The sequence below is a fragment of the Tachysurus vachellii genome, chromosome 1 (assembly GCF_030014155.1).
Source record: "Tachysurus vachellii isolate PV-2020 chromosome 1, HZAU_Pvac_v1, whole genome shotgun sequence".
Taxonomy (NCBI): domain Eukaryota; kingdom Metazoa; phylum Chordata; class Actinopteri; order Siluriformes; family Bagridae; genus Tachysurus; species Tachysurus vachellii.
This window is the reverse complement of record NC_083460.1, coordinates 31452861-31480244: the sequence shown is the minus strand read 5'-3', so window position 1 is coordinate 31480244 and position 27384 is coordinate 31452861. Positions and strand designations below refer to the sequence as shown.

General features: G+C 39.1%; 1 protein-coding gene across 1 annotated transcript in view; it reads left to right on the top strand.

Moving 5' to 3' along the window:
* Window positions 1-27384, top strand: part of insrb (insulin receptor b) — a 61661-nt gene that overhangs the window by 8577 nt on the left and 25700 nt on the right. The window contains exon 2 of the mRNA XM_060883261.1: window positions 11734-12282. Coding sequence (XP_060739244.1) covers window positions 11734-12282 — 549 coding nt within the window. The remainder of the gene's footprint in view (window positions 1-11733; window positions 12283-27384) is intronic.

Genomic DNA, 27384 nt, shown 5'->3' with positions numbered 1-27384 from the left:
ATTGATGTTTTGTGATGCTACAAAACGGCGCATTTATACAGTTTTTGATGAGACACATAAGAGCTTCTTAATTGTATGAAAAGCGGTTGTTAAATAGAAGCACTTTTTGACAGAAGATCAGGACCATAAGTGTTTTTGATACTGCCTTATTCTCACTTTTAGCAGCACTAATGCAATGTCAATAATCACTTTTACTTTTGTGCGTGAAAGATTTGAGGTTTTTCCCCCTCTGGTAAAGGACATGTTACTTTATCTTGGCAATATTTTAGAACTTCTGTTATTGTTGGAATGCATTAAATGAGTAGTTAAAAAAATCACATTCATACAATGTTGTCTCTGCTGCAAAAATAGTTGATTAGCCAAGACAAATCTGTGTCACCCAAAAACATTTATCTAATAAGTTCTTCATATCAAATATAATTCATAAGATACATAAATGAACCGGTGTACAACAGGATGGCTGTTTTCATACAGTTTTGTTTGTTATGGTGGAGCAATAAATCAGAGTTGGTTCATTATTTTTTGTTATAACAACAAGATGGTTTTGAATTTTATTTTATAAAACTGATACATTGATGTTATGGATAATACATCCATACAATAAGCAAGAATACAACTGTACAGGTCTTGTTGGAACTTATTTTCTCTTGGAACTTACTTAAGAATACAAGTCTTGTTGGAACTTATTTTGTGTGTTCTAGCATTCAGGATGTTTTCTGAAATTTCTAGGAACATTAAATAGATTTTAACCTTCCTGTACACCTGGAAGCATGTGAAATGACTCGTGATGGAAAGTTTGATATTTCTGAATTTATGGGTTTATATTGTAAACCTGAAATACAGGCTACTCTCCCACCTTCATTAGAGTGTGTGTGTGTGTGTGTGTGTGTGTGTGTGAGGGGGGGCAACTAGGGAATACGAGTGAACTCGCTCACCTGTTTCTAAATGAGAAAATCTTACAGACACACACTTCTTACTGATGCAGGTCCATGTTCATTGATCCATAGAACCTTTTTAAGAAATATCCCACATTAACCTGTTTAAAAAACAATCCACTATATAAAAAAACACATATTCCTTCATGTTGTAAAAATACAAGTGTAAAGTGGATAAAGGATATATTTCTGGCTTTTGTCATAGATTTAAGTCATAGATTTCATTGTTGGCTCTTAAAAACAAAAGCAGCTTTAACCTACTCATCTAGTCAGTGATGTAGGAGATGACTAGCATGATGGAATGGATAGCTATGTGGAATCATAGTTTGAGGTGGTGAGAGATATAGAAAGAGTTTGCATAATATGATTTTTTTTCTTTCCCATCACTTGACATTTCTTGCCCAATTCACCCTTGACCTACACTGATACACAAGTTTACAATATTTTAGCGCAGGCCAAAGCGCAAATATGTAAGGTTTACATTTTTTTATATGGTTATATAGTATATTCACAGAGCTACTGGAAATTTAGAATAGTGTGTAGTGTGTATTTCAGTTCAGTCTTATACCGTGTGTGTGTTTTTACTGCTTGTGGCAGACGCTGTAGCTGCATGGCTCGCATTCAGAAGCAATTTTCAGAAACGGGTCAAAATACCACAGTATGCCAACTGCTGAAGCCACAGCTCGTGCCAGTCTGGGAAGCATGCCAGGGGGAAACATAACAGAGATTAATACATACTGAATATAACAATGCTTTACTACAGAGGAATAGAGTTGGTCTACAACTACACACTATTTCTTGTGCTATACAGTGGAGACCATGAGTATTTGGATAACGTCAAAAATCTTTTTCTGTACATCATTACAGTGGATTGGAATGATCAGATGTGATTAAATTGTAGGCTTTCCGCTTAGGAATCGTCATTTTCACTGACGAAGTCTGCAATCGAGAGACACCTTCAGGAATGTAAATCCAGAGGGTTTTGCTCTTGGTACCCTAAAAAAGTCCTTTTTAAGCATAAAATTTGCATAAAAATAATAATATATCTGCCTTTAAAGAAACCTGGAAACCATTCATAGTCTCTCTACAAATTCAACAGTTAATGTGAACCAAGTGCATTCCCATTACCCTCTTTCCCACCTTTCACTTCAACCACCCCTATCTTTACCCCCCAATAATTACTAATAGACACACGTACAGATATACCAACCTTACACTCATAAAATCTCGCCTGTCTGTCTGTCTCTCTGTTTTTCTGTCTCTATCTATCTGTCTGTCTGTCTATCTGTCTGTTTATGTCTGTCTATGTCTGCCTGTCTGTCTGTCTGTCTGTCTGTCTGTATATGCGTACCTAGCTGACCCCCCCTGAAATCCCTTTTTAAAAAAAAATTTTTATGTTTGTTAAACCTTCATATGAATAAAAATAAAGTTGTCCTCCGAAGTCGGGGGGGTGGTGGCTGGGCAAAAAAAAAAAAAGAGATGTGATTAAATTGTAGGCTTTCCGCTTAGGAATTACAGCAACATAGTCCCTCATTTTCACTGACGAAGTCTGCAATCGAGAGACACCTTCAGGAATGTAAATCCAGAGGGTTTTGCTCTTGGTACCCTAAAAAAAGTCCTAATTCTCCAACAAGATACTCTCGATAGATGAAACTGAAAGTAACTTGTACCAGAATGAAAGAAGACTGAGGAAAGAGTATGGAGAAGGAAAGGAATGGTTTGTGATTCAGAGCACACCATAACGTTTGTTAGATATGGTGGAGGCAGTGTTTTGGCATGGGCATTTATAGCTGCCATTGGAGCGGCTCACTGGTGTTTATTGATGTGATTGCTGACAGAGGTAGCAGGATGAATTCTAAAGTGTACAGAGCTATACTTTCTGCTCAGATTCAGTCAAGTGCTGCTAAACTGAGGAGACCGCATATCAAGGTACAGATGGGTATTAACCAAAAACATACAGTGAAAACAGCCCAAGAGCTTCTTAAGGTACAACAAAGGAATGTAATTAAATGACTGAGTTAGTCACTTGACTGAAACCCAACTGAGTAGGCTTTACATTCACTGAAGACAAATCTGAAGGCAGAAAGTCCCACAAACAAATCGCAGCTGATGGTAGGTACAGTGAAGACCTAGCAAACAGCTTAAAGGAAGAAACTTGATGTCGTTGCAGACTTTACAATGTCAGTGTCTTCAATCGTATATCTATTGCTTCATTTCAAATCCACCGTTGTGGTATACAGAGCTAAAATTACAAAAATTGTCACTGTCTATATACTCATGGAACCAACTGGGTTCAACTTCTCTCCCTTGTCCTCACGGGTCCCATGTGCTGAAAAATTAGCTGCAAGGACGTTATAAACCATAGAGGTCCACACGGCATACTGTATGTTCTCATAGCATAAATACTGTGACAGGAGGAGTGTAAAAACAGGAAGTAAGTTTTCACTCGCGATTGTATATATATTATATTATTGTATGGTATCTGTAAAACAAAAAGATTTAATACACACATCGAGTCTGTTGTGGCTTCTGTGATCATGTCTGCCACTGTTTTTGCCTATGGGTGTGGCCTGCTAGCTGTCTTTTAAATTCCATAGTGAATGTAGTTCAAGATGTTTGAAAGTCAGCAAGTGTACTGAGTGTAAAAATGCATATACTTCCCTTTTGTATTTATTAATCAAAAAGAACCCATTCAGACCAGCAATGTTACATATCGTGATTTGTGTGATTAAGTACAAATGTGTTGTGGTGTCACAACTAAGCATGAAAATGACGAGAACCACCGGAGTAAGGAACACGAGCAGGTTAAAAAAAACGAGTGAAGGGTTTGAGAGTGTGGCAATCGTCCATCTTGAAAGTGTGTTAGCTGTGAGGGAATTGGCTTGTTTTTTCGTAGCCAAGTCAATCTGGGATTACAGTATTTATAAAATCAAAATGTAGTTACATTCCGTAATCCTTTCATCGACCGTTTCGATGTTCGGTGTTTGTCAACGTCCTCTCTTCGAGTTCCTTTGGCCGTGCTGCATTACGAGCGTCCGAAATGACAAAACTAACAGTGCTGTGTGTGAATATTTACTTTTCACCATTATGACAACTGGAGAGGTGATTTACAGGAAATACTAAATGTAAAAATAATGTCATAAGCTCCTGGGTTTGGTGTGTTAAAGTAATATTTCCTAGTAATAATTGGCACTTCCCTTTTAAACGTCAAGGTTGATTTATTTTGTGAATAATTACATAAGTAGAGGCCATACCATTATTTTACACCATATGTAGTGCAGGGATATAGCGGCACACAGAGGGATTTGAGCTTTAGCTATCCCAAGAAGTCTGGATAATAGCAAAAAAAAAAAAAAAAACATGCAAAGTATTTCCTCCAAAATTGAGAATAATAATATAATGTGGTATAATAACGAGGCATGTAATCCAAACCACGATACACATGAGAGTTTGGCATATGTCAAAATGGGCACCATTAGGACCTAAATTATCGTAAATAAATCTATCAAATTTAATGATGATTAACATTTTACTGCAGGGTTTTAGCAGTATTTGTTTTTCTACCTGAATATACACTCCCTAACCTCCCCAATATTTCTTCATTAAATGCCTATTATTTAATTTTCTTAACCAAAGACAGAGACATTCATCAGAAACATATTTTTCTAATTGCAGAATTTAATGAGGTTACTTTCAATAATAATTGGACACCTGGCGTTTTGGAATTATTTTGGAATTTATTTAAAAAAATTTTAATTAATAAGCAGATAAATCATGTTAATTTCCTACGTAATCATATTTTTTATTGTATTTTTTTAAATTAATTCAACAATAAATTTTAGTGTTTTATTAAAAGAAATAAAATTGTATTTTTATTAGAAATGCTTATTAAATCGTTAATAGAAATCATTAACATTCGCTGTGGTGTTATAGAAACGGGACCTTTTCGTTTTGGACATTTATCTTCCTTCAGCAGCGTGACGTAGTTTTATTCGTTAGGTATTTTGCAAGGTGTCTGTGGGTCTTCATCACATGGGTTTGTAATTCTGCCTGAAAAACAAGCTGTCTGGCAATAAGCTAAACAGCCCTCTATCTTTCGCTTTCTTTACGCTCATAATGGATTTATGTGTCTTTTCCTCCTCCTGTTTTGGGTGTGAACTCTGAAGAAATTCACAGAATAGTCAGGATGCCTTTTCCCATCTGGTTTAGCAGATATGTGCTACAGATACTGGAGTGTCTCAGAGCCTCGGGGCTTCAGCGGCTGCTTTCAGAAAACAACGCCAACAGTTTGTAGAAATATTCATAGTCTTATAGTCTTTAGTCTTTCTAGAGCTTTCAGAACAAATTTCTCAAACAGTTGAAATATTATTTGAATTTGTACCGTATTTACACTCGCAAATGCAACGAAATACATGAATGTTCACTGTGAAGGTAGACGTGAGGTCGAAGCCGTGCCATGTCACCAAGACCCACTAGAGTCAAAACTCATTTGTACAACTAGTTTATTCTGCAGGCATTTACATCTTAAAATGCAATATTACTGGCTATGGAAGAGAAACGAAGATTAGAAAAAACACAAAGGAAATGAAATTGGTTGCATGAGGCTAAACAAATTCAGGGCAAGTTCAGACTCATTGGAGAGTTTAGTGTCTGTGGTGTTTTATTTATTTATTTATTTATTTATTTTTTATTGAATGCATCTAGAAAATTGAGACACAGATGAAAAGCTGCTCCTTCATTGAAATCAACAAATTGCCCATTGTCACATGTGGCATGTGAGCTTGTCTTATTGGTTGTGCTTTACTACCGGAGCGGTAATCAACTCTCAACGGTTTTAATGATGATCATCTGTAGACGATCAAGTCCTTCCTGAAATTGTTGACTACATGACTCCTTGCCAAAACATTAAAAAAAAAAAAATCAAATAAGGAATGCGGTAAATTTCATTTCTGAAAAAGAAGCTCTTGAGATGTTTCTTCTGGACCCCGATGTACACTTTTATATATCTATGTTCACAATAAATATCTAGGTGGAGCTCCGTCCTCCATTTCCCAGCTACCCTGCAGCTGTGGATGTGTCTGTATTTCCTGTTTCTTTCCTCCCTGTAGTCAAGTGATTAATTTGAATATCTGCAGTGAGATTAATGATGTATTTATTTATTTGTTTGTGGAACACTTTTCCATATTTGTGTAGCGTAGCACACACATTAACACCCTTTGTCACCAGATTTCCTGCACTGTTGCAGCTTGTTTGAGGCTGTGGATGTTCTAGGACAGGGAACGTACACTACATGGGAGCTTCCTTTCTGGTGCTGGTGATTTATGTTGGGCTGTTAGCTGCGGCGGTGAGGCAGTGGCAGTGTCGGCTCTTGCTGTGTTTTTCCTCCTGTGAGACAGGCTATAGAAAAAACAACACCCCGGTGACGGTGTGCATCAGCGTCCTGATGTTTACTCAACTGTATTTAACTTTGAGTCGTAATCAGGGTTTAAAGTCAGAGTTCATTTTTTCAGCCTAGATGGAGCCGCAGCTGTGAGTCGCAGCAAACAAAAGCACAAATCATGCGCCTGTGTAATTTACAGCCCATCTGTGGGACTTTAATCGCTCTTCTTAGTTTCCGAGTAATAGAAATGTCACACCGGGTTTTTAAAATACACAGCTGGCTTCTCCAAGTGTTAAGTCTGTTAACACGCCACATGTTCCCAGTTGTTTTAATGCAGCGTTCACTTAACACATTAGAAATGCGACACAAATGTCATGTAGACTTTGGCTTTGATCATTTGGAGGTATAGTCTGTAACTGTAAGATGGGATAATTTGCCTGCAAAGGAGGTAAAGACAGAAAGGTGGGCAGAAAGCGTTGAATCATCATCTCATAAAAGTGTTCTTATTGTATAGTAAACTCTGCATTTTGGCTGAAATCCTTTGAAAAGCTGAGAAAACAAAAGCAACGCATGAACTGTATTCATGACATTTATTACACATCCAGGCTAAAGTGACCTGCTGAATTCTGGGTTCTGATTGGTCAGAAGGTGTTGATTCATTTCCTATAACAGCAGCTTTGAGTGTAGGAGCTAAAATCACTGATGATGATGATGATGGTGATTATTATTATTAGTTAATATTATTATAATAAATGTGCTCTAATAAATGTGTGAATGTAAATTTTCACCCATTTAAACATTTACTCAATTATTCTTATTAGGACTAATTGCTTTTATATTACATATACATATTTTATTATTAGAATATGACTTTAACAATTATATATTTTCAGATGTACAATGGGTTTGGTGCTACATTTATACACACACTTGTGCATGAGACATTTGAAAGATGATGATTAAGTAAATCTGCTTTATCTAGGATGTTAGCCTAAGTGACGTACAACAATAAATAATCTGCTGAGTGAACACAATAAATAATGACCAGGTTTGTGTTGTGAATAATCAAAGCACCAACCACTTGGTGTGTTTGTTTAGCAGAAGTATGTGTACGTGGAAAAAATGGCGTGTGAGAGTCAGGAGTTAACCCACCGTCACTCTCTGTCTCTCTCTCTCTTTCTTTGTCTGTCTGTTTCCTTCTTCCCTCTTTCTCTACGCGGGGGCAATTTTTTTTTTTTTTTTTAAGGACATTAGGAATGTGTGTGTGTTGTCACAGTAAAGGCTAAGATATTTCAAGCCAATATAAATCATAAATAATATCCTAGAGTTAATTTTTTGTGTATGTATGCGAATGAGTGTATGTAAACTATGCATATGTTTACAGAGAAAAAAAAACATTTATTGAATCAAATAAGTAAAGTCTCAACGTATACTAGCAACAATAGAGCGTTTGTTATTGCAAAATGTTTGTATAAATGCAACAATTTTCAATATTTTGGAAAATATATTGGTAATATTATAAATATTTAAACAATTGAAAGAGTAAAATATATCGAATATCATACGACCTGCTAATAAGATGCTAATAAGAATATTATATTGTTTGTAGCAATAAAAATAAGTAGGTTTGGAAAATATAAATAGATGTCTCTTCTCAAAACAGTAAGGAGGTTGATGTTACATGTGCATTGCAGCGACACAGACACACACACGAGGCACTGAGACACTGATGTGTAGATGTGATAAAGAGACGAGTCCCAGGTGCTAAACTAGTGTGTGTCTGCGTGTGTTTAGTGAGAGCGATTCAGTGATATGTTCGTTATGCTTTCCACTGCTCAAAACTGCTCAAAAAAACCCTGAAGCTTTGTCATGTTTATCGAAGAAAGCCCAAAGCGTAAACTGAAGGTGCTGGAAATGATAGTCACAGCTTTACCGCTGGCATTGAAGATGTTACTGTTACTATAGAAATGATTGAGAAAATGGTTGCAAATGGACATTAATATGAGTCCATTCAACACCTCCTGATTAAAAAGAATGTAGAATTGAACGAGCCCGAGGAGCAGACGAACATAGAAGAGCGAGCACTAGAGTTAGTAACGGATGAGAGGAGTGAACGCACAGACTAGAGCAAGGACTAGACTGAGTAACGGATGAGAGGAGCAGACGTACAGACTAGAGCAAGGACTAGACTGAGTAACGGATGAGAGGAGCAGACGTACAGACTAGAGCAAGGACTAGACTGAGTAACGGATGAGAGGAGCAGACGTACAGACTAGAGCAAGGACTAGACTGAGTAACGGATGAGAGGAGCAGACGTACAGACTAGATTGAGGACTAAAGCAAGAAGCGGACGTACAGACTAGAAAAAGGAGCAGACACACAGACTAAGGTGTAGAGGTGTAAGGTGTAGGACAGAGAGAGAAAAAGAACAGCAGAGGAGAGAAAATAAGAGGGTGTAAGAGTAAAGGAGATGGGAAGAGCGAGACAAAGTGTGCTTCGGGTAATGAAGAACATTAAATAAAATTTTTCCCCAGGATGCCTCACTGCCTGTTCATTAGCCAGTGGGTACTTTTAAGAGCTTTTCACTCACAGATATTTGCTCTGTATTAGTGAGTAGCATCAGAAAATGTGCTTTACAGGGCATTCATTTATTTATCCTAACATCTCCGATTTGTGTTAGATTTTAGATTCTATTCTGTATTGATTGGTTATTTTATTCCATTTCATGGTGTATTATATTTTCTTTGTTCAAATGATAAATAAACAAAGGTTGCGTTTTAGGGCCGCGGCAGTTTTTGTAGTATTCTTTAGCTCTTGGCTGCGAGTCATTCTCCCGGATATTTAAAACAGCTTACACAGCCCCAAGACTACAAATCGTTCTTGTTTTTGTTGTTTTTTAGACGTAAGGAAAGGCCGTTATGTGTAGTGACACACAGGCGCACACACACTACACACTTTAATGTTGTAACAGCCCTGCAGCACAAAATACAATTTGCAAAATTCCAAACTCTTAACAGTGTAAAGGAAGCTACTTAAAGCTGCTCTGTGAGAGATTTCCTAACTGAAGAGGGTGTTAAGTTGCAGGTTTGTTGTACTACACAAACATATACACACACAAACACGTTAAACATTCACAGTAGATCAGTCAGCGTCTTTAGTGTTTGAACGGTTCTCTTTACAGGAGCCGTGATGCTAATGAAACTAACAAGCATGGGAAGATTAAACACTCGTGTTCATGTTTAAAATCCTCACACACTCCTGACATTCCTGTGTGTAGCCAATCGAGAGCTCAAAGATGGTTCAAAGGCTAAAAACTTTGCACAGTGTCACTCATTGATGGGGGTTTGATTGTGTGATGTGTCTCATTAACATGAAATTGAGGGACTTACAGTTTAAATAGCAGTGCTCATGTCACACCGTTGTTAACGAATTGACTCGAGAAATAAATTTCCAGTTAAATTTTTTTATAGCTCTTTGAACATTGGATATTGTCTCAAAGCAGCTTTTCACAACATAAGAAATGTAGTACAAAAGTTCAAGATTATTATTAGACTTATATTTAAATGTGATTGTATTGTCACCCAAATGAGGATGGGGTTCCTGGTTCCTCTCAAGGTTTCTTCATCGTATCATCTCGGGGAGTTTTTCCTTGTCGCCGTCGGCTTGTATATATATATATATATATATATATATATATATATATATATATATATATATATATATATATATATATATATATATATATAGTATTTAACATTTTAAATTCATATTTTAAATATTTTAATTAATTTTGAAACTTAATTGTATTAGTCTTTATTTTTATTCAAGTTTTTTTCTTCTTCTTATTATATATTTATTTCCTTTTTTCTCTCTCTCACCTGTTTCCATACTTCTGTAAAGCTGCTTTGAGACAATGGAAATTGTTAAAAGTGCTATACAAATAAATTGAATTTGAAATATTTATGCACAATGAAGAAGCCTGAGGTGACTGGTGAGGAAGAAACCTTGTGAGGAACCAGACTGAAAAGGGAACCTCATCCTCATTCGGGTGACACTGAAGGGTGTGATTTATAAACTGTTCTAGACAACAGAGAGTTTTACTATGAATAATGTCTTTTCTACATAAATGTCACAATCGCACCACAATCCAAAAGAATGCAGCAGCTCTGAGTTTAAGTTAAAGGAGTTTAAAGTGAGCAACATGAAGTAATCAAGTGAAGAACTTTGCGTTGAAGGCTGTCAGTATGTTGTGTTCACACACACACGCACACACACACACACACACACACACACACAGTCAGTATGCATCTGGACCTGCTGCTTTTTCTGGTTTTCTGGCTGAAATCTTTAAATGCATCAATTTAACGCTCACTTGCATGTGTTTAACGTGATTTAGATAAGTTCCTAAAGCACAAAATTCTCTGAAACAGCTCTTTTCCAACACCTCAGTCGTTGTCATCATCAACAACTTTATAGATTAGATTTGGGGGGAAAGAATCCCAGTGTATTCTAATGCACTGATTTCTAAAATAATGCCTTTTTAAAATTAACAAGATATTTAAATAGAAACTCAGAATACCTGATTGCTGACAAACTGACAGCAAAATAATTTTCGTATTTAAAAAAAATAAAATATAATATATAACGTTGAATTGGATGTCCTTAAATATCCTCAAAAATCAATTATATAAATAAAGATCAAATTTATTATAAAGGTAATATTTGTTTTTTAAATCATTTTGCTATTGTAAAGTCAGTACAAGCTTTTTATCGCACAGTAATTTTACAGATCAGCAAAAAAATTATAATTAACATTTTTGAAGTAAAAAATTGAACATTTTTACAAATTTATTTTCAAAATGGTAACATTTTTAAAGATTCAATATTTACAATATTTTGTACAATATACACGATATTTAAAATTTGGTTAAATATGACATTTAACAGTTTAAGATTTAGTACAGAAGACATGTCATCAGAACTGATGGTGTAATTGTTATAAAATTACTGCCTGTATTTGAGATCTATTCTGTAAAAGTGGATTTTGAGTCATTTTGTTGAGATTTGCTTGGCTAGTGTTGGCTGTCTTGCTACAAGGCTTTACTACCTTAGTTATTGCTGTAGAGGAAACATGAATGTGTGCTAAAGTGCTTAACATTCAGTAGTAATTTTATCTAATGCTGTACATCAGTCAAATCAGTTATGTATGTATGGAGGCAAAAGATGTGAAATGACCGAGCTAAAAGAAGTGTCCTGTGATCACGTTTTTTTTTTTTTTTTTTTTTTTTTCTTCTTTTTTTTTAAAATTGTGTTTGACTGAAACTCTGACTTGTGTATGCAGTATTTATTTTTTTTGTCTCAAACCACAGGACTTATTTTTTTTAATCTGACCCATCTCTCTGTTCTCTCCCTCTTCAGTTTGCTCCAGCAAAGACATCCGGAATGACGTGACCAACCTGCGCTCTCTGGAGAACTGCACAGTGATCGAAGGCCACCTGAAGATCCTGCTCATGTTCAAGACCCGAGCTGAGGACTTTCGTGGCCTGAGCTTCCCCAAGCTGGTGATGATCACTGACTACCTGCTGATGTTCCGTGTCTACGGCCTGGAGAGCCTTAGGGATCTGTTTCCCAACCTGGCCGTCATCCGCGGCAACAACCTGTTCTTCAACTACGCCTTGGTGATCTTCGAGATGCTCCAGCTGAAGGAGGTGGGGCTTTACGGTCTGATGAACATAACCCGCGGTGCCGTGCGCATGGAAAAGAACCCCGACCTCTGCTACCTCTCCACACTCGACTGGTCCAAAATCCTAGACTCGATGGAAGACAACTACATTGTGGCAAACAAAAATGAGCGCGAGTGTGGCGACATCTGTCCTGGAACCATCGCTGGAAAGATCACATGTGTCCAGACCACCATCAACGGCCATTATGGAGAGCGCTGCTGGAACCAGGATCACTGTCAGAGGAGTGAGTGTTACTCAATTTATTTATTTTTTTAGCTTCGATTTCAATGCTGTTTAGGATGACGGGACCAGTTTCACCGGATTTCTTTAGATTTATGTATTCAAATACAACCAAAAACAACATCCTGCTTTTAAACTGCCTGTATACTGTGTAATGTTTGGCCTGAGGCAAACATACAAAAAAGAATTACTTGATTGTGAGCTGAGAGATGGATTTAGTGCCAGTGCAACCAAACATGGGCGATTTACAAGAAATCTCTGATAAATGAAAATTTTAAGAGTTAAAAAGTAATCAGAGTTAATACCAAGAGGTTCTGTGGCCTCCAAAAAGCTCAGCTTCTTGTAGGGAAATGCTGCTCAAATGTCAAAAAACCTATGAGATTAATTGACACTTGACTCTCAACCATGGGGTGCATGTGTGAGTGTGTGAGTAAGAGTGATCTTGAGCTCCGTGTGTCTTTATGGGGGTGTAGTGTGACATTTCCTGAGCGTGTGTCCCTCCTCTCTGATGGAGTAACACACACTCCCCTGTTAGTAAACACTCATTTGAAATGCAAAGTTGCTCATATAACAGAAATGAGAGAGAAATGAATGTTCTTAAGAGGAACTTATTCAATGTGTGCTAAAAATACTTTTTTAGCCAATTGTGGTTATGTTTACTTTTGTACAACGCCCATGATGCAAGTCGTTTCCTGTTCTCATTCACGTTATAGCAGCTATAAACTGTAGTTTCCTCAACAAGTGCACAGCAACATTAGCCAATTGCACCTCGGTGAGCTGAAGCAGGTGTTAGCGTTAGATAGCTCTTTACTCTACACTTTTATACAAGTGTTTGCAAAAGTCAAGCTCCATTTCTGGAGAATGATGAAATGGCAGCAGCAGAGTGGATTCGGTAGATGGCTTTAAATGCGCACTCCTGTTACAGGAGCTGTGTGTGTGTGTGTGTGTGTGTGTGTGTGTGTGTGTGTGTGTGTGTGTGTGTGTGTGTGTGTGTGTGAGAGAGAGAGAGAGAGGTATGCTGTTGATGTGTGTGAGTGTGCTGAAAGACTCCTCTCTGGTATGGCTGTGGTTACACTCACACTGAAGTATTTGAGTGCTTTTCTGCTTGAACCGACTCAAGTGTGTGTAAAAGTGGACACATGACGATAAGAGATGTGCTGGAGCCCAAAGGCAGCTGAACTCCAATACACAGCAAAAACCAGCAGATATGTGTACATGTGTATATACACCACTGTACTAAAGCTAATAATAACCATCTATAACCATTTATACCCACTAATCACTGCTAACAGCATTAATAACCATCAATAACCATTACCAATATAACTACACAGTAATAACAACTAGTAAACATTTATAAACAATAATACCTACAAAAAAATGAATAATGAGAGAGAGAGAGGGAAAGAAAATGTATACACAGCGTGTCTGTCTTTTTCCGTTTCTTGCTTTTTTTTCCATCTTCTTTTATCTTCTTGTTCAGTTTTGTTGTGCTTCATTTTTTTCTTTTCTTTGCAGTGTGTGCTGCAGTGTGTGCTGATGACAGAACTTGCGTCTTCTGAGAACGCCCCCCCCCCCCCCCCACACACACACACACACACACACGCACAGGGCTGATCTTGTGGTTAAATAAGTGATTTTCTCCTAGGGCACAGCATGTTCTTGCACACCATGTTACGCAACCTCTGATTTTCAGGGTCAGAGTTCACTGTCACACTTGTGTAGTCAGAACCGTTTCTCCCTCTGCCCTAATAACGGTGCCACATTCCTCAGCCTCAGCTTCAGATCAGATCAACAGTAAAGCCGATTATAGTGTGTGTTTGTGTGTTTGTGTTTTTTAAGGACTTGGTGTGATATCACAGCTGTCTATGTGAGGGTGCAAATTATTGAGTTTGTTGCTGAGCGAGTTGAAGGTGTCACATCACAGAGGAGAATGAAACAGTTTAAACCTCGACTGTGACGCTGTCCACATCCCATCACACACCTCACACACTGTCGCAGCTTCTCTTTCTTTTCTTTGCTCACGCCATCATCCTTTTGTTGTTTTTCTGAAGTTTTGTCTTTGTTCTTACTTTCTTTTCTTGCTTTCTTGCTTCACTCTTTTTCCTGTTGGTTCATGTGACTATGTAACTATATTTAAGTGGTTTATCTTTGCGTAATTTGCTTTCATTCTTTCTTTATTCTTTGCTTAATTTGTTTAATTTGTTCCTTTTTCTTTCCCTCACTTTTATTGCATTTTAAGAACTGTTTTTATTTTCATTATTTTATTTTTTTTAATTCATTTGCTTCTATCTCTTGCTTTTGTTTTTCTTGCTCCTATTAACATTTTTCACTTTTGGTCTTTCTCACTCTTGACAGTTTTTTTTTTCTTCTTTTTTCATTTTTTTTCTTGTTCTTTTAATTTCTTTCTAATTTTCCCCCCACTCTCTCTTTTTCTGCTTTTAAATTTTTTCTTCTTTACAATACATTATTTTTGTTTTTTTCATTTGTTTCTGCTGCTTTCTTTTTTCTTATTTCAATTAATTCTTTATTTGTTTTTGTTTTTCTTTGTTCAAGCTTTAATTCTTGTTTTTTAGAGGTTGTTGTTAGAGGGTGAGCAAACTGAAGGGGGAACAAACTGAACGCATTCCAGTTCCCAGTAACTAACACACACTTTGTGGGGTGGGTGTTTTCTGGTCCACTCCCACTTCCAGGGAAAGTGCCCTGACTTGGGCAGATAAGGACCTTGATTGCCCCTTCCTATTGCTATGCTAACGTGTTAGCATCTCCTGCTAAGTTTGTAACTTAGTCTCTGTGTGTGTGTGTGTGTGTGTGTGTGTGTGTGTGTGTGAGTGTGAGAGAGAGAGGTTAATCTCTCATGCATGACCACGTATGGCATGTTATTCCCTCGGTCGTTCTAAGTGCCGTTAGCTCAGTGTTCAGGGAACTTGGCTGTGACTCAAGACATCATGAGTTTAATACCAGCTGCTGTAATGCCACTCTGTCCTTGAGCTAGGCCACTTGATCCACGCTTCCTCCAGAGGGAGCACCCTTCTCTCTTCCAGCACTCTTGATATGGATGCGTCACGTCTGTATGTATGGATACCAAAGCTAAAGATTACTAAGCTAGCGCACGAACACTACACAGTGCTTCAGCTGTAGGTTTAATGCTTTACTCTACAAGGCAGGGTAGCGATTAGTCTCAGAAGGTAACAGCAGCTCTGACACTAGTGCAGCTGGTTTATTTTAAGGTGCTGGATTTATTACTGTATGGTTTCTATGGTATCGGCATACGACAGTGGACTGTCCACGCTAACAGATCAGTGGCCGATGCACTGAAGTGCTTCGTAACAGTCTGAGGTGAAGCTTTGCACAGATTCTTTGCTGATTGCAGGTACGACTAGGACAGGTTCCTGTAGCTAACAGACTCAACCAGACAGCAAGTCAGACTTTCACTAACAGGAAATAGCACAAACGTTCACTCCATAACAATAGGTCAGACATCGGAGAAACACATCGTAAATCAGATCCTCTAACAAATGGCAAAGATTGGATTTGGGAAAGAAATGTGTTTTGGAACTGGAAATGTTTAGCTATAAAGAGGAGGAATTGAATCTTCAGTGTAAATAAGTTTGTGTGAAAGAGTTGAACTATGAAGTGCCTCAGTTTAAAACAAATCTGTCGCATGTCAGCAGACAGACTGCATCAGTCTTACAGGTAAAGTGACATAACTGATGTCAAATGAAAATCTTCTTTATAGAACTAACGAGAGTTAGTATTTATTTGGAAAACGTGAGGGCTGTGTCATTACGTCACTTAAAACACTTTTGCTTTGAAAGGAGTCACTTCTAGCCTGAGTGTAGGATATTTTTCTTTTTGGCTGGATGATTCCTGTAGTAGTTGAAGAAGACTGGGAGGAAGAGTCTCTAAAGTTTCACTAGATCTCAGTAGTTTTCCACCTTTGGACTATGAGGCTCATTTTTTTGCTCATTATGCAAATATCCTGTGTGTGTGTGAGTCCAGCAGAGCAGAAGAGCTTTTTATTCATCGTTCAGAGGAAGAGTGGTGACCTTTGTTCTCTATACACACACACACACACACACACACACACACACACACACACACACACACTGAGAGCAGGGTGTTTTGTTCTCTGGTTGTAATGGGAGGTAAATAAAAGTCTATTTGTGTCTGTGTCCTTTAATCAGGTGTTTAGAGAGAAACTGAGGCACAATAACCCGCTCATCATGTTCTCCATGTGCTCGCTCTCTCTCCTTGTTTTTTACTTTCTTGATTATTTAATTATTAAAGCACTTCATTACTTGTTCACTTGTTTGTTTATTTAATATACATGTGTTTATTTACTAGTTTGTTTGGGTATTTGTTTACTTGCCTATCTACCTAGCAAACATTTATTGTTCTTCATGACGTCTCTGTACACACGTAATGAGAGATTGTATATGGCAGGACATTATGAAGTCGTGTTTATTTATTTTTCTTCCATTTTGGTGGGAGCTCAGTGCTGGAAGAAATTAATGATCAAACTAATAGCTTGTATTAGTTCTTTAAAGTTGTACCTGATTTGCCTAGAAATAAGAAAATATTTATTCAAGTAACTGTGTGTATATATACACATGCTGCATTAAAATTTGTGCGTTAGGAAGTGATGTAATGTGTCCTGGAATGTGGCACTGTAAAGACACAAATTAGAGCTGTTAGATCACATGACCTTATTTTGTGTGTGTGTGTGTGTGTGTGTGTGTCTGTGTGTATGTCAGAGAGCTGACCTGCTTCTGAGTGGTATTCGTATCCCTGTGTGTGTGAGTGTGTGGGGGTATGTGGGTGGGTGTGTGTGTGTGTGTGGGGGGGGGGGTTGTGGGGGTGTGTGGGTGTGGGGTGTGTGTTGTGCTACACCAGCCTCCATTCATTAGCATAACAGGAAGCCCTGAGAGATCCAGAGGCCTTGTTATCAATGACTGTGCTTTTAAAAGCCGTATTTGCATAACAGCAACACACATTATTTTCTCTCTCTCTCTCTCATTCAGTCACTCTCACACACACACACACTACAGTGTCTTTCCAAGCTCACAGCATTCTCTCTTGTCATGCAGTCACACACACACAGTTGAGTATAAAACACTACACAACTCAGTCACGTGATTTGACTCTTGTCACGTATTTGAATTTCCGACTGCGATTCACAAAGCAAATGTAATTAGAAGTGAAAGATGACTTAAATGACTCGTCATATTTCACAAGAGAATAAAGCAGACTGTGCTCCTTGAGGACTTTTCCGACCTACAGTGGCAGTTGCTCTCATCGTGATGGAACAGGTTCTGTTTTCTGGAAACAGCAGCTCAAGGGAAGGGAAATCCACATCAGCCGACTGACTAACTTCTGCTCGTATTAGCAATGTGCTGCTCCAGATGTTCCATAACACAGCTGGATAGCTAACATAGTTAACAAAAATCCAAGGCAGCAGTAGTGCATTCTGCTGCTTGTTGAAAATATTTAGTGATGAGCAGAGATTTAGCAGCATCGTGAGACATCACAAGAAACACTAAGGTACAAACTAGCTTTTCACAAGAGGTAGAAATTGAGTTTGGTTATGTGAATAATAATTTCTTTTTTGAATTTGAAATCTGTAATGTGTTTACATTGTCGTAATAAATGTCCACTTGCAATCATGGCACTACTGAAAGTGATTTGGAAGAAAACTGACTCCTTAGCAGTCATGTCTCATAGACCTTAAAGTCTGCGTGTCAGCGGCAGAGCTTAAGGTTTGCTGAAAGTTGCTAGGTTGCAGGTGATGTGGTGCTTGAGGCTAGTGCTTAACCGCTGTGAGATTTTGAGTGGCTGATGTCAATGCAGATGATATTTACCGAGCAGGGGCTGATGGGGGCTTTCACATTAAAGACATCTTTCACTTGTACCAAGTCACAAATGGTTCAAAAGCCTACTTTCATATCGGGAGAAATTTAAGTCCTAATGTTGAATATTTCTAATAATATTCTGAACATGGTGAAAGATGTAATTACATTTTGGCAAAAAGTCTAGTGAAAATCTGGTTACAGCAAACATTGAGTGTGTGTGTGTGTGTGTGTAAAATCATATACATCCTCTGAGACTAATACATGACTAACTGTTACTGCTTTAAATAATGACTGATCATCATAATTGATTGGATTTTTTTTTTTTTTTTTTTGGCACTCATTAATTACTCCTGTCAGATTATTCCGAGCAATTATCCGAATAAAGCGACGGATTGGATTCAGGAGGATGTGTTAAACACGGGAACGTGCGTGTGCATCATGCACGCCATCGTTTGGTCCTCTTTTAGCCACAGCCAGCGCTCTGTCCTTATTAAGAGCTCCAGCTCAAGCCAAGCCCAGCCGTATATCAGAGCTCACACCGCTGACCTCAAAATAATACCGGCACGCTCAGAACAGGAGTGCAGACGGAGTGCACAAGGCTGGATCTGGACACAGCCTGAAATGGCCTTCTCTAGAAGCTGCTTCAGGATGGGCCTATTGGATTCCTACTATTATTATTACTGCTAATAATACTAATACCAATAATAAATCTGTGTTTGTATAGCAGCAACCAGAACTATAACGGAATAAAGATGTCTTGCGTTGATGGATCTGGGCTACTGAAGAGATTTTAAAGTGCAGATAACGGTGTTTGTCCTCATTAATCAGACATTTTAGTAAAGCAGTGTGTGAAGGTTTCCACTACACTTAACCAAGTTTTCCTGCCAGATTTATAAGATTTGTTTCTGAGATTTTGTGCATACTTGTGTGCCTGCTGATTCACGGATTGAAGAGAGAGAAATGGTGGCTGAATTATGAAGGAGCACCTCCAGTGTGCAGCGTGTGCTAAATCTTTAGCTTTGGTCTATTTGCACTATCACTGTTAGTCGTCACTAACTATACAGTTTAAAGCTGAACAGTCCGGTTTAACGTTAGTGATTGTGACCATACAGAAATCTGCACACGCACAGGAGCGGCATGGAGGACAGACACTTCTCTCTCAAATAACTGGATTTTCATGTTGGCTCTCCTGTAAGCAAGCATCAAATTCATTACTCATAAATGAGGCCTGCTTAATATGGTGCAACCATGGCAACAGCTGTCAATTTCTTTTTGCTGTCTCAAATCGCACACTTACACACTATTCTAGAGTCGTGTGTTTTACTCTGAAAGTTCCAACATGAAGCAGTACACTTCAAAGCCCTGCATAATGCACTTACTGACCTGAAAAGAAACAAGTGCATGAGATGTACAGAATAAAGCAAGTCACTACCTATACTTCACACCAACATTACAATTTGATTGGTGGACATACTGGTGAGCAAACAGTTGTTTCTAGCTCCTATAATCCAAGTGCTATAGTTTCCTGGGCTTTGTAGTAGTTGGAGTTGGGTGTTATGAGAGAATTGAAACTCTTCAGGACATTCTGTTAGGAAAGTAGCCATGTTTGGAGTGATACCAGTAAATCTGCTTCATCATGTGTTCTCCTTTACCTGTTACAACTGATAGATGGCCGGAAATGGCACTAGTTCATCATAAGCAGTGGTGATTAGTTGTGCAGGGCATGATGGGATTTTGTCTTTAACTTGTGTTTAATTGAGTAGTCTCACTTGAGTTATAGATTTTATTTTACCAAGAGTTAATAACACTGGAAACACAGTTTGGTTGCTAAGCAATATGACAACATGCTGCGTGTGTCACTGCATGTGTCTGCATGTGTCGCTGCGTGTGTCTGCGTGCGAGCGCACGTGTGTCTGCGTGCGAGCGCACGTGTGTCTGCGTGCGAGCGCACGTGTGTCTGCGTGCGAGCGCACGTGTGTCTGCGTGCGAGCGCACGTGTGTCTGCGTGCGAGCGCACGTGTGTCTGCGTGCGAGCGCACGTGTGTCTGCGTGCGAGCGCACGTGTGTCTGCGTGCGAGCGCACGTGTGTCTGCGTGCGAGCGCACGTGTGTCTGCGTGCGAGCGCACGTGTGTCTGCGTGCGAGCGCACGTGTGTCTGCGTGCGAGCGCACGTGTGTCTGCGTGCGAGCGCACGTGTGTCTGCGTGCGAGCTCCCTCTCTGTGTGTGTGTGCGCGTGTCCCCATCGGGCAGTTGGAATGTGTGTGTTGGAGGAAACAGTGGCGCCATGTTCATGACCTTCCTGACGTGAACAGTATGACCTTCCCGATTGTTTCCTGCATTTGTGTGGCCGCTTCCTGTTTCACGTTCATGAATGGCCTTCTGGGACTGCGAGATGGAATCTAGACAAGTGTGAGACACTGAGTTTAGAGCCAAACAACAAGTGGGTCTATGTGAGGATTAAAGACACATGATATATTAAACTATAGAGTTTAATTCCTAATGTCTTTTATATAAAATAATTTGCTTCCATGGACTGTGCGATAGACACACCATTATATTACTGTTACTAGAGAAATAAGATACTCATGTGGGGACGTTAAAAATGGAAAACAATCAGTAACAACGTGCTTTAAGGTGGAGTTATTCTTGATTTCCTATCATAGCTCAACCTCATGTGTTTTATTCCTCCTCATCCGCAGATAATTACCCACCTTTTTAATATTTTATTTGTTAAAGAGCGATGCCTTGTATTGTAGCCATTTATAGATGTTCCACTTGCTGTGCCACAGCGTTAAATAAGCCACTTCCTTATCTCACATACATTAAGAGTCATTTCCTCACCAGCCTCTGTTTTTATTCTCTCTTAAGTTCAGACAAAAAGGAGCTTTTCGTGTTTGAGAACGAGCTGCTCTGTGCCTTTGACTGCTACAAAGCTCTGACACGGGAGACTCCTTCTGTAAATCCATTCACGATGAGTGTTCGCCGTACACGTCCCTTCGGTAGAAATGTTTTGATTTTCAGCTGCTCTATGTTCCAGAGTCTCTGTTAGAGAAAATGTACCTACTGATCCAATACCACACGGAGCTGTGGTGAACGCAGAATTAGAACGAATCATTTGTTTTACTGATTTACTGAATGTCAGCGCAGGCTGTTTCACTTCTTACCTGTGAACCTCTGTGTGTGTGTATGTTTTTTATTGCATCCAGCTGAGTAACTATTGTGGTGTGTGTGTGTGTGTGTGTGTGTGCAGCTGTGAGGAGTCACCTTGCACAAGCTGTTGGGAATTCCCCTCTTAAATGAGCCATGTTTGGAGAAGCAGAGGCCGAAAGCCTGCTGCTCCGCCATATTCTCTTTGGCGTGTGATTCAGACTGAAAACACACACACACACACTGCACTCCATCTTTCTATCTCTTTGACCCAAAACGAAGTTCTTTTGGCTCAGCGCGCGCGCGCGCACACACACACACACGCACACACACACACACACACACACACACTCTCCAGCTACTTGAGCTCCGGGTCACAATCTGAACATAAACACTTTTTCTTTTTAGGGATTGAAACATATTTTTAGAGCTCCTGCCGCTTGGTGTCAAAGAGTTCGGTGAGGAGTATTTCAGGGTCATCATCTCTCATAAAAATAACCGCTTCAGCTGTGATTATCGGCATCGTGTGGTACTGCTTGGTCCCGGACGCATGGGCTATTTAAGGAGCGGAGCTGCGGATGCGTTCGGTTTGGGAGAGATGTCGTCGCTGCGCTCTGGCCTCATTATGCATGGAATGTGACCCGCAGACACAAGCTCTTATTTTCACTCGCAGACTTGTTGCTGCACAACAGACACACAACAGCATCTTCTGTCTGATCATCATTTATATTTCATACAGTTAAGAAAAAAAGAACCTGACCTCATTTATGAAAAAATCTTAATAGATTTAGTGAAAAGCATGTGCTCAGATTTGATCAATTCTTATTAATAAATTCATTAGAGAAGTTGAGAATAATATCCCCGACCCTACCAGTAGGCATCATCATATGAGTGTAAGTGTTACAGATGATTAAAGGATGCATAAGATGGCAGAATACCCGTCTTTCTTTGTGACAGGAAAAACTCTGATAATCATAGAGGGACTGATACAAAGAGATTCACAATATCTTAGAAAAGACAGATTGTACAGAATTCTAGTCCCCAACCCTGTTAGTGCCCCATGTGTTAATTATTAATACAAATAAATTCAAAATCAAATATTAAAGATTTTAGAAAATGGATACACTTGAGTGAATTCGTGAGTTGTCCTCTGGTTTCTAAATAAATTTCTAGAGCGTTCGAAAGCCGTCTATGTCCAATTAGATCAAGGCGAGTAGATCAGTATGTAAATCACATTCTTTCTGTCTTTCCCCTCTTTCTCTCTGTCCTCTCACTCTTGTCCATGATGTGGTATGCAGACAGGCTGGAATTTTTTTGGGCCTCCAAATGATAGACCAAACATGTCATCCCTGGCTCGGGTTACAGGAAAGAAAGATGGCCGCCTCATGCGTGGGGATGTGGTGTTTGCGCACGAGTTCGGACTCTCTGACCTCGCTGCGTGTTACCATGTGTCGCTTATGTACTGCACTGTGGATGAACTTATCAAAGCAGCCAGTTCATTTTGTGTTCACACACACACACACACACACACACACGGCCTGCAGATCCGCTCTATACTTGGCTTCTCACATTCCACATCTGCTGTTTCCATTTCTCCCTCATCTTGCACGTGCATTCGTCGCCGTTCTTTCTTTTTAATGGCTTCCCTGGTTTTCTCTCCTTCCCAGGGACCACCATTAATCATGCTTAGGAATCATCCATGCTGACTAGCATGCTAGCACTGGCCTGAGAAAAGCCGTTTGCCAGGTGTCTGTCGCTTTTCAGACCAAAAAACGTAGGCTGGTGTATTTTTCCACAGCTCGTGGTTCGGAAACTTGATGATTCATCGCAGAGGTATTTGCTGTTCGTAGTTTGCTCAGAGCGACATGCCGCATGTTAGCCACCCTCACTAATATTTAACATGCCTGTCTGCCCTCGCGTGATGCCATTGTTTGAACTTGGGTAGACATGGCTAGTGAACCTTCTTTTCATCTAAACCACTGATGGACCTACAAATACACTCTTTCTAGACATTTTTCTTTTCCGCATCTGGCAAAAGGTGCATGTTTTTCTCCCCAAAACGCTGTATCACAATCCTCTTGGTCCATGATGAGCACTTATCTCAACTGCATCAACTGCAATATAATGTTCAATGATCGATCAAGAACCTAACCATTAGCAAACAAACCATTAGAAAAGCTCCATCTCACTACTGTTGTTCTATGCACACGCTGTGGATACAAAATCCAGCTACAACGGCAGTGTCTATCACGACCCCCCTGTTGTGAGCTGCGCTCCTCATATCAGCAGGAGGAACCTGGTGACGGCAGCGCATGGAATCTGGCACAGATCTGAGAAAGGAAGAGGAAATCCAAAGATTTATGCCGCTTTCTGTTGTATTTGTAACCCCGGTTGCTGAGGCAACAAACAGAGTTCGTCTCAGAATCGCGCCAGGAAGATTTCAGCCCCGGTTTGAACTCGGTGTCCAGACGGGGTGAGATGGTGGACAGAGATAGTGGTCAAGGTCGCGCCCAACACTAAAACAGCAACACCAAACACTGCTGTCCAACTCGAACAGTTAAACTTTATTATGAACCACATGGTTACTGCTTGTTTATTCACTTGGACTGCGCCTGAACCAAACGGATACCGGCTGTTTGAGGAAAGCAGGACGGCTCCAGCTTCGTGCCACTCATGATCATCATCAACTTTTAGCCTTGTTAGTAAATGTCTAGAAGCGTAAATGAATGTTTCTTCATTTGTCTGAACTGATCGACTCCAAAATCCCAACTAACCCACTAAATAAAGTGGACGAGGTTCTTCAAAAGAATTTACATATATAAAGAACCTTACATTATCTTTGTGCTGTGAAATGGGTGGGTAAATATAATCCCATCCATCTGAACATGGTGGTAAAGATCATTCCAGGAAGTGCTCATTCTTATTTTTAATGCATAAACCAAAATGAAACAAGTTTAAACAATAAAATCTAAATGTCTTTATTAATGGTGTGTCAGAGGAGTGGTAATTCTGGTGGTTTGGGGGGCATTTGGGTAAAAGATTCTAGCTTAGGGACACTTTATATGCATGTTATTGTCATGTGACATATACTAATGATCCCTTCTGTTATACCCCCTGCAACAAGCCCTTCTATTATTCAATTAAATACTATATTAACTGTGTGTGTGTTGTACATGTGTAATTTTGAGTAAAACTACGTTCATTTTAAGTGTATAATTTATAGAGAGGTTGCTTATGTCATGTGAATTGATTAGAATGAACAGAAAAGTCCTCCTCTAACATTATTTAACACACATTTGTCTCTTTGGCCATTTTCATAATTTCATAATCAATATTTTCCTTCATTTTCACCACCAGCCTGTGTGTTTTTAACACGGGTGATTAATAGCCGGAAACGGTAAAGCTATGACGTATTTAAACTAAGTTCTTTTGATTCTGGTTGTCATAAAGCAGTAGCACCGAGTCCATCATAGTTCAGTGTCTGATCGAGTTAAAGAGGTTTTGTCTGATCTTCTGCATGGTTGGATGTCACTTACTTCATGGTTATGTCTCGTAAAGCATCAGATGATCTTTCGTTCCTCAGCGCTGCAGCTCTCCTGCTCTGTTAATCTTTAACACTCCAGCTGCTCGCTCTTGTCCGTATGTGCCCTCATCCATGGGATCGAAAAGTCCAGATCCTCCATCTGACACGTACTGCTCCTCCTACCACTATCACAGATAATTATCCTCTTAATGCTGTCTCCTTATTACATATTATATTATATATTAATTAGTATGTTTTCGCAGCCATGTGGCCACTACAGTCAGGTGTCTGTGTGCATGTGTGTTGCCAGCCAGACTTAATACATTATCTTTATTATTTTCTGTAGAAGAAAGATGACCGCCAGTGTGAGCCTCACTTTAATGATGCATGAGCTCTAAGCTCTAATGTGTGGACATTACGGCTATTTATTGAATCATTAAAAGGAGAAATTCACTAGCTTTTGATGTACATGGCTCTCTCACGGTGTATTCAAAGGGTTATTTGTGACTATCTGTGGCTGTGCAAAGGGGAAAAACAAACTGACAGAATGTTCCGGCTCTCTCTGATTAACGGAAAACATTTAGCGTCTCGTGCTGTTACTGTGGCACTTGTTTCATTTCCAAGTGTTGAACTTAGGAGGATTTTAAGAGACAAATAATAGAAATAAATTGTCTTACTTTTTTCATCTTTCTTGCACATAAGAAAAAAAGATAAAGATGAAAATTGTCTGCTATAGTTTTTGTTTCCAGGACTTTTTTTGGGATGGGGTAGTTGTAACTTGACTTAAAGGATTTAGAGTATGAAATATACCTTTGAAATGAATTCAAAGAACATGAGACAACATTAAACACCGCTCTTTACACAGTAGATCTTTTTCCCCTGAGGTTGGAGAAAATAAATATCTATAGTCTGGAGGGATTTGTAGCATTTAATGTGAAACTGTACACTTTATGGCCAAATGTTTGTGGACACCTGAGCATCGCATCCATGTTTGGCCCTTCTTCAAACTGTTGCCCTAAAGTTAGAAGAGAAAAGTTGTGTAGAATGTCATTGCATACTGTCGCATTATTATTTCACTTCATTGGAACTGAGAGCCACAGACCTGTTCCAGCATGATAGTACACGAACTGTCTACTACAAGAACTCTATGAAGACGTGATTTGCCAAAATTTGCTGTGGAAGTTCTCAAGTGTCCCGCACAGAACTCTGAACTTCAACCCCACTGAACACCTTTGGGATTAACTGGAATGCTGAAAACGGCCCAGACCTTCTCACTCGAAATGAATTCCTACCTGAAAAATGCTCTTGTGACTGACAGAACAAATCCACACAGCATCTCTTCAAAATCTTGTAGGAAGCAACGGCACATATGGGTGTGATGCTCAGGTGTCCACAAATCTTTGCCATATAGTGAGTCTTCTGATTAAACACTGGTGCATGAAGAAAAAAATGCAATTAAAAGGTTAATCCATCTGTAGTAAGGCTTGCTTCAGGTAGACGCTGAGTCTTGCACAGCTCTGAAACTGGAGACTTCTTCCATAAGGAATTGTATTTGCTGGTAGTCCATCTGTTCTTTTGTGAGATTCTCATTGGCACAGTATCTCAAGAACACATTGGGAATTGGTTGGGAATTACTCTAAAAACCATCAGATACGTAGATTAGCGTTTGCCACGGATCTAAACAATGTCAAGGTCACAGCAAGGTCACGCTTGGAATTTTTCTTCAGTAATGAAGTTTAAGGTTTTGTGGCCACTGATAAATAATTACTAATAAATCATTATTTTGTATCAAATATCAAAAATCCAATACGGGCTAGAAATCAGTAGAAACATCACTGTTTGTTTTTAAATAGTTTCAGGTTTATTGTCATGTGCATAGTGTTGTAAGCATCACACACACTTACTCAGCTACAGTGCAAAGATCACGAGTAGAATAGAAAACTATAAACAGTTACAAAGTGACAGTAATTATTCTAATTTATTAACGCAATAAACAAGTAAACAAGAATTATATGATTAAGCAATGTAAAAGTGACAGCCCATCCAAAAGTGTCACATTGGGGAGTATTAACAACTCATAACATTTCGATTGTCTCTATGACCTGTGATCTACACATCCCTGTGTGAGAGTTAGGATACTGCAGCAGAATGAATGCAATAAATGCCAATCTTTGATTTACTGCATTAGTGTCAGAGCTGCTGTTGTTGAAATAACGAATCAATAACTTCTGACTGGTCAGATTCAAGAATTCAACAGCAGTGTAGTGTAACAATGGAAAACGAAGTGCTAAAATAATATCAAAAAGCCGTCACTTTTTCTCTGGTTTAATGTCGCAGTCAGTGGTGAAGAACGTAGTGTCTGAATTGGGCAACTGATTCATCTCTTTAAAAACGTTGCAGTATATTTAGCTTATTTTTATTATGAACTCTTCAAAATAGATCAGAGTTTCTAACCCCTGAATGAGGACTCCTAGGTAAGGAGCATTTTAGGGCATCATTGTGTTTCATGTGTCCTCCTCCTACCTTCTCCTACCCCTGTTTACCGTACACCAAGCTCTATAACAAGCCAGCACACACACTTCT